Source organism: Rosa chinensis, chromosome 4, assembly GCF_002994745.2.
Source record: "Rosa chinensis cultivar Old Blush chromosome 4, RchiOBHm-V2, whole genome shotgun sequence".
Classification (NCBI taxonomy): Eukaryota; Viridiplantae; Streptophyta; class Magnoliopsida; order Rosales; family Rosaceae; genus Rosa; species Rosa chinensis.
Window position 1 is genome coordinate 23,620,938 of NC_037091.1, and position 7,082 is coordinate 23,628,019.

Below are 7,082 nucleotides of genomic sequence, written 5' to 3' on the forward strand. Positions count from 1 at the left end.
TTCTCAATTGGAAATATACAAGAACAGTGTTGAGAATGTGTATAAATATAACTCCCACATTAAAAAAATATAATTTTGCTTATGGGTTTATAAGGATTTGGGCCACTCCATCCATTGTTAATTGGTTTTAAATGTGAACTTCAGATTACTTTATCAAACAAAGGAGAATAGATAACATGAACTCCTGAAGAATGAAGAACCGAGCTGGCGACCTCATTGCACTATCAGTTAGGTACTTGTGTTTGTGTTTGACTGTCATTTGTGGAATTGTGCACTGTGCGCGTGCTGTAGTGCTGATATGTTTAATCCAACCACCAATTAAAAGGTAAAGATTTGTGTGCTGTGGAATGTGGCAACTTAAATATATTGTAAACATATTTTTCTGGTGATGGCATATTATTCTTAATCTCCCTCCCAGTTAACAAATGTCATGATCTCTATGGGGGCAACGGCCCCACTCGTCCTTAACTGGCTCCACCACTGCTCTAATTAATGTCACTTTGTCCATCAATTTCCATATTTTTTTTCCTGGTCAACATATATATTCATGTCAACATTTTCTGGGTCAAATTGTCAAGCTGCTATCTTTAGTCTTCACAATCAGTGTCAGATACCAAAGACTGTTGAAAGCAAAAACCCAGCAACACGTCCAATTTAATAATTTCTGATCACTGTGGTCTACATCAGTGTGAACTAGGATATTGAAGACTTGGTTTACTAGGTTCTTTGCATGAGGGTTAAGAAGTACATTATTTCCTTCTGGGAATGTTCCTTTATCAATTTTACGTCCTGAAATTCTGGTGAAATTCCTTCTTTGAAAATAAGTTACATTAGTGGCCTGGTTTACAACTTTACATTAAACATGCAACTTCCATATGCCAAGTATTCTACAGGCCATATAGATGGTGACTAGAGTAATTTTACTACTATTAATGAAAACAACAAGAAGACAAGCATAGGTTGCTTTTCTTTGGAACTTCTATGGCGAACAACAATCAGTACCTTCTGATAATCTTCATGTTATTAGATGTTTGCCTAATCTGTGGCAACTCCTCAGCTGTTGGTGAAGATGGAACCGGAAGAAAATCACAGCAAATGGTAAATGTGGGCGTAATTCTTGACCTGGGTACTCCGGTTGGAAAGACAGCTCAACGCTGCATATCAATGGCACTCTCGGAATTCTATGCTAGAAATGCCAACTATCGAACAAAGCTGAATCTTACCGTGAAGGATTCTAGGAATGATGTTGTTTCTGCAGCATCAGCAGGTATTATTACTTATTCTAATTTTCATTATTGAAGCTCATTACGGTAAAACTGTAAAAGTAAAACTAGCTAGACAGACCATTCTAATTTATCTTAGTTGCTAACTTTTCCATACATGTTGTAAATGCTCAACTATTAGTGCTTTTCTCCATGAAACAAAATAATGTTAAAGTGAATATAATTTGAGTGACTAGAATTAATTTTTATTTGATGAAAGTTAATAATTTGCAGTCTACTTCCATGTTTTGCAGCTTTAGAATTGCTAAATAATGAAGAGGTGCAAGCTATTATAGGTCCCCAAACATCAAACCAAGCTAAGTTTGTCACAAGTCTTGGAGAGAAAGCACAGATCCCCATTATCTCGTTTTCAGCCACAAGCCCTTCTTTGTCTCCAACTATGAACCGTTTCTTCATCAGGACAGCTCTGGATGACTCTTTTCAAGTAAAAGCCATCACATCCATTGTTAAAGCATATGGGTGGCATGAAGTTGTTCTTATATATGAAGACACAGAATATGGAAATGGTTTGATTCCCTATATAATTGATGCCTTTCAACAAATTGACACCAGGGTTCCTTACAGAAGTGTCATTTCCCCATCATCCAGTCGCTTAAACATTTTGAGAAAGCTTAACAAGTTAATGGCAATGGAGACGAGGGTATTCTTGGTGCACATGACTCCTTCACTTGGTTCTAAACTCTTTGTACTTGCAAAAGATGCAGGCATGATGAGTGAAGGGTATGCTTGGATCATAACTGATGGATTATCATCTGTGTTACATCCACTGGAGGGAAATGTCATTGATTCAATGGAAGGTGTGGTGGGCGTAACGCCCTATGTACCAATGTCAACAGGTCTTGATGACTTTGAGATGAGATGGAAACAAAGCACTATTGGGACTACAAAGCAGACTCATTCTAAGATAAGCATATTTGGCTTATGGGCTTATGACACAGTTTGGGCATTAGCTAAGGCTGTAGAACTCGTTGAGTTGCAGGCAAATTATTCCAGTGCTTTAAAGAACAATAATAAAGGGAAAAGCTCAGGTGGAATATTGAGCCAAATTGGTGTGTCTAAATCAGGTCCAAGGCTTCTCCAAACATTGCTGAGGACCAGATTTGAAGGCTTAAGTGGAAGATTTAGATTGATTGATCAACAATTTCAACCTGCAGCCTTCAAAATTTTCAATGTGATAGGTAAGAGGGAGAGAGTGATTGGATATTGGACCCCCAACAAAGAATCATTTGATGATTTAGTTCAATCTGGTATGTTAACAAATTACTCGAGTACTTCGATTGCCATAGATGATCATCGTGAGTTTATCATTAAAGTACCTATATGGCCTGGAAACACCAGTACTCCACCAAAGGGTTGGGATATACCTGTAACTGGTAAAAAGTTGAGGATTGGTGTACCTGTAACATCTGACAGTTATAATGAATTTATGAAGATAAAATGGTTCCCTCACACCAATGAGCCTAAGAGCTTCTCAGGGTTCTCGTATGATGTTTTCCTTGCAGCCTTAGAAAGAGTGCCATTTGCACTTCCACACAAGTTCATTCCATTCACCAATGTTTCATCAAGAGAGGCTGCAGGGACTTATGACGATCTTCTTTACCAGATTAAGTTGAATGTGAGTTAATTTTATCTTTTCATTTCATTAGGTTAATTTTGTTTTCCCCTTTCCATGTTTTACGTTAATTATAATCTGAATGTGGCCATGGAAATGCAGAAATTTGATGCTGTAGTGGGAGATATAACAATAATTGCCAGTAGGACGTCTTATGTTGATTTTACACTACCTTATTCTGAATCAGGCGTACGGATGGTGGTGAAAGTTAAAGATGACCAAAGAAGGAATATGTGGATTTTCCTAAAACCTCTTAGTTGGGATCTTTGGTTGACAACTGGGGGTGCCTTCATTTTTACAGCTGTTGTAGTATGGGTCTTGGAACACAATCAAAACACAGAGTTCAAGGGTTCACGACAGCAACAAGTTGGCACAACTCTATGGTTTTCTTTTTCAACTCTTGTTTTTGCACACAGTAAGCATTTTATAGATACCAGCTGATTTTTTTAACTTGTTGCATTTTTTCATCACATTACTGATAGCGTCTATTGTAAGAAATTCCATTCTGCTCACTCGTTGACCTTCTAACCTCACACATTAGTACAAAGTTACACATAGGCCTAAGTACTATTATTTTCCTTTTCTGATTGAATTTGCATTTGTATACTTATATTGTCATTATATGTATTAGAGGAGAGGGTGGTGAGCAATTGGACAAGATTTGTGCTGATCATATGGATTTTTGTGGTACTCATCCTAACACAGAGTTACACTGCAAGCTTAGCGTCACTGCTAACTGTAGAAAGGTTGCAGCCTGCAGTTGTTGATATAAATGAACTCAGACGTAATGGTGATTATGTTGGATACCAAACGAATTCCTTTGTACGAGAGCTTTTAACAAGAGAATTGAAGTTTGAGGAGAACAGGCTAAAGAATTATAGAGTTATGGAGGATTATCATAAAGCATTGTCTCAAGGAAGCAAAAATGGTGGTGTTGATGCTATTTTCGACGAAATCCCCTACGTGAAGCTCTTCCTCGCCAAGTATTCTGCTGGATACACTATGGTTGGACCAACCTACAAAACTGACGGATTTGGCTTTGTAAGTCTTTCAACCTCTTTTAATTGATTTATTGAAGATGGAACATACATCTTTTTAGATAGTTAGAACATAATTAAATAGTAGAGTGATCTTCAACCAAATCATTCACGTTACTCGCATATTCAATTATTCATACCTGCACTTCATGGGGATTTTTCACTTGTATCCAAAAGTAATGTGCTACCTGCAGATCTACTTATGTTCACCATTAAACAGTTAAACTACCTAGACTGGTATGGTGCTGATATTTTTCTTTTACAGTGTGGTCAATAACAAACATGGTGAGATTAAATATTTCTTTTTGTATTTCAGGCCTTCCCACTAGGCTCCCCTCTTGTTGCTTACTTTTCGAGGGCAATCTTGAAAGTGACTCAAGATCATGAGACAATGGAACAACTGCAACGGAAGTATTTCCCAGATGAATCCAAATGTCAAGATAAGAGTTCCACATTCTCTTCAGAAAATCCAAGTCTAAGCGTGTACAGCTTTGCAGGCCTGTTCCTCACCACAGCGGTCATTTCAATTTCTTCATGCTCGATATCTATGCTTTCCAAGTTCCTGTATAAACAGTGGCCTGCGTTGAATCCCATCCATGCAGAAGCCAGCTCACTCTTGTCAAAAATATCAAAGCATTTTCATCAAAACAAAGCAACTGATCTAAAGATAACTGCTTCATCTGCAACAAATGCTAGAGGTGGTGAAGCTTCACAGATGCTAGAGTGTTTCCACCAAGAACTAGACAATGTTCCAACAGATGAACATAAGGTGCTGTCCAGAGCAGTTAGCAGGCGTTTAGATGAAAGAGATTCGGAAATGAAGAGGATTGAAGAGGAGCAGAGAAGGATTAGGGAGGGCCATGAAGTGAGTTTGGCTCTTCTTCACAGGGCTGAACTTGATAACTTACTTAAGGTGCCTGTGCAGGAGATCATAGCAGTGGAGATGGACAAGGCCATACAGAGGGCTGGGTTGTTACACTTGGGACCTTCTTTGGCTGCCCTGCTCGGAATGGCAGGTGAAACGAACAGAAGTATATCACAGTCGACAAACCAGGGGAATGAAGTGAATGCATCAACCAGTACTATTGCTAATCCGGATTATGTGGCAAAGCCTGATATTTGAGGCTGGGTATAGACAGACGACTATAAGTAGTCCTTTTATTTTTTATTTTTTCCTTTTGAGTTAGGACTTGTTTAAGTATATTGGTATTGAGAGAGATTGATGAGAGAAGTGTATTTCATTATAGAGAATAGGAGCCCTATATATAGGGATTACAAAGTGCATAATCTAATGTTACAAGGAATACCAATCCGTGTAGGATTGGGAAATCTAGAACCTTCTCTCCTATTCCTATTCCTAGTTTGATAAGGCACACTAAACTTGATTTTCCTTCAACACTCCCCCTTGTGCCGCTCAAACTTGGTGGTGACGCTTCATCCGTTGCCTCGTTAAAAACCTTGCCAGGTAACAAAAACCCTGTGGGACAAAAATAATCCTGGTCGAAGGACAAAAAGAGCACAACACGTCCTTCACTCTTCGAGATCGAACATGTAGACATCATAACTCCCCCTGATGTCGATATCTCCCCCTGATTGCTACAATCGTGGGAGTTCGGATAACTTTCTCAATCCGATGCTCTTCACATGTTTCTCGAAGGTGGATTTAGGTAACGACTTAGTGAATAAGTCCGCTACATTATCCTCTGATCGGATTTGATTCACTTCAATCTTTAGAAGTGATTGTTGTTGCTGATTATAAAAGAACTTAGGCGATATATGCTTGGTGTTGTCACCCTTGATGAAACCTAACTTCATTTGTTCAATACAAGCTGCATTATCCTCATAAATGCATGTAGGGTCATCTGTGGTAGACTTCAAACCACAACTTCCTTGAATGTGTCGAATTACAGACCTTAACCATACACATTCACGTACAGCTTCATGTAGAGCAATAATCTCTGCATGATTTGAGGAAGTAGCAACAAGGGTCTGTTTCGTAGACCTCCAAGATATCGCAGTGCTTCCCATGGTAAAGACATAACCTGTTTGGGAGCGACCTTTGTGAGGGTCAGAGAGGTACCCTGCATCAGCAAAGCCCATCAAGACATCATTGTCGTTTTGATGGAGGGAGATAGGAGGACGCCGGCCACCATGAGCGGCGGCGGCGCCGGCGCCGGCAACATGGCCGGCGGCCATTCCATGGACGGGGGCGTTTTGCCTTTTTGGGTCCGATCCCAATTTTCCGTCATTCCTTTTCTCTCTGTAGGGATAGAATAAGCCCATATCAATCGTACCTCTTAGGTATCGAAAGATTGTCTTTATACCAATCCAATGGCGGCGTGTTGGCGCAGAGCTATGTCTAGCTAACAAGTTCACTGCGAATGAGATATCCGGTCTTGTGCATTGAGCTAAGTACAATAATGCGCCTATTGCACTTAAATAGGGCACTTCGGCCTCTAGGGGTTCTTCGTCCTCATCCCTTGGACGAAACGGATCTTTTCCGGGCTCAAGACTACGGCCGATCATGGGAGTACTTGCAGGCTTTGCTTTATCTTCATTAAAGCGCCTTAGAATTTTCTGAGTATATGCAGACTGATGGATCAAAATCCCATCACTACGGTGCTCGAGTTCTAAACCGAGACAAAACCGTGTTTTCCCAAGATCTTTCATCTCAAATTCGGATTTCAAGTAATTAGCAGTTTCCTTTAACTCATCTAGAGTTCCAATTAGGTTCATGTCATCGACATAAACTGCTACGATTGCAAATCCGGAACTTGTTCTTTTAATGAACACGCATGGGCATATTTCATTGTTAATATATCCCTTCCCAATCAAGTAGTCACTTAGACGATTATACCACATCCGTCCGGATTGTTTTAATCCATATAGTGAGCGTTTTAATCTTATTGAAAACGCGCTCCGTGGTTTAGAGCCACTTGATTTGGGTAATTGAAGTCCATCTGGAACCTTCATATATATCTCTGAATCTAGATCCCCATAGAGATATGCTGTAACCACATCCATAAGCTGCATGTCAAGTTTTTCGGAAACTACCAAACTGACAAGGTAGCGGAACGTTATAACGTCCATTACGGGAGAATATGTCTCCTCGTAGTCGATTCCAGGGCGTTGTGAGAAACCTTGCGCCAC

The 7,082-nt window shown here is 39.7% G+C and overlaps 1 protein-coding gene across 1 annotated transcript; it reads left to right on the top strand.

The window, feature by feature from the left end:
• Nucleotides 1-956: 956 nt before the first annotated feature.
• On the top strand, nucleotides 957-4,471 carry LOC112199016 (glutamate receptor 2.1). Its single transcript, XM_040517486.1, has 5 exons — nucleotides 957-1,267; nucleotides 1,517-2,898; nucleotides 3,083-3,310; nucleotides 3,527-3,936; nucleotides 4,249-4,471. Exons 1-3 carry the CDS (start codon nucleotides 982-984, stop codon nucleotides 3,098-3,100), a joined length of 1,686 nt encoding a protein of 561 aa, XP_040373420.1. The 5' UTR covers nucleotides 957-981; the 3' UTR covers nucleotides 3,101-3,310; nucleotides 3,527-3,936; nucleotides 4,249-4,471.
• The last annotated feature ends 2,611 nt before the right edge of the window (nucleotides 4,472-7,082 follow it).

Excerpts from the sequence above, each read along its gene's own strand:
- LOC112199016 (XM_040517486.1), top strand. The coding sequence starts at position 982 with ATGGCGAACAACAATCAGTACCTTCTGATAATCTTCATGTTATTAGAT. Across the intron at positions 1,268-1,516 it reads TGTTTCTGCAGCATCAGCAG|CTTTAGAATTGCTAAATAAT; the intron begins GTATTATTACTT and ends CATGTTTTGCAG.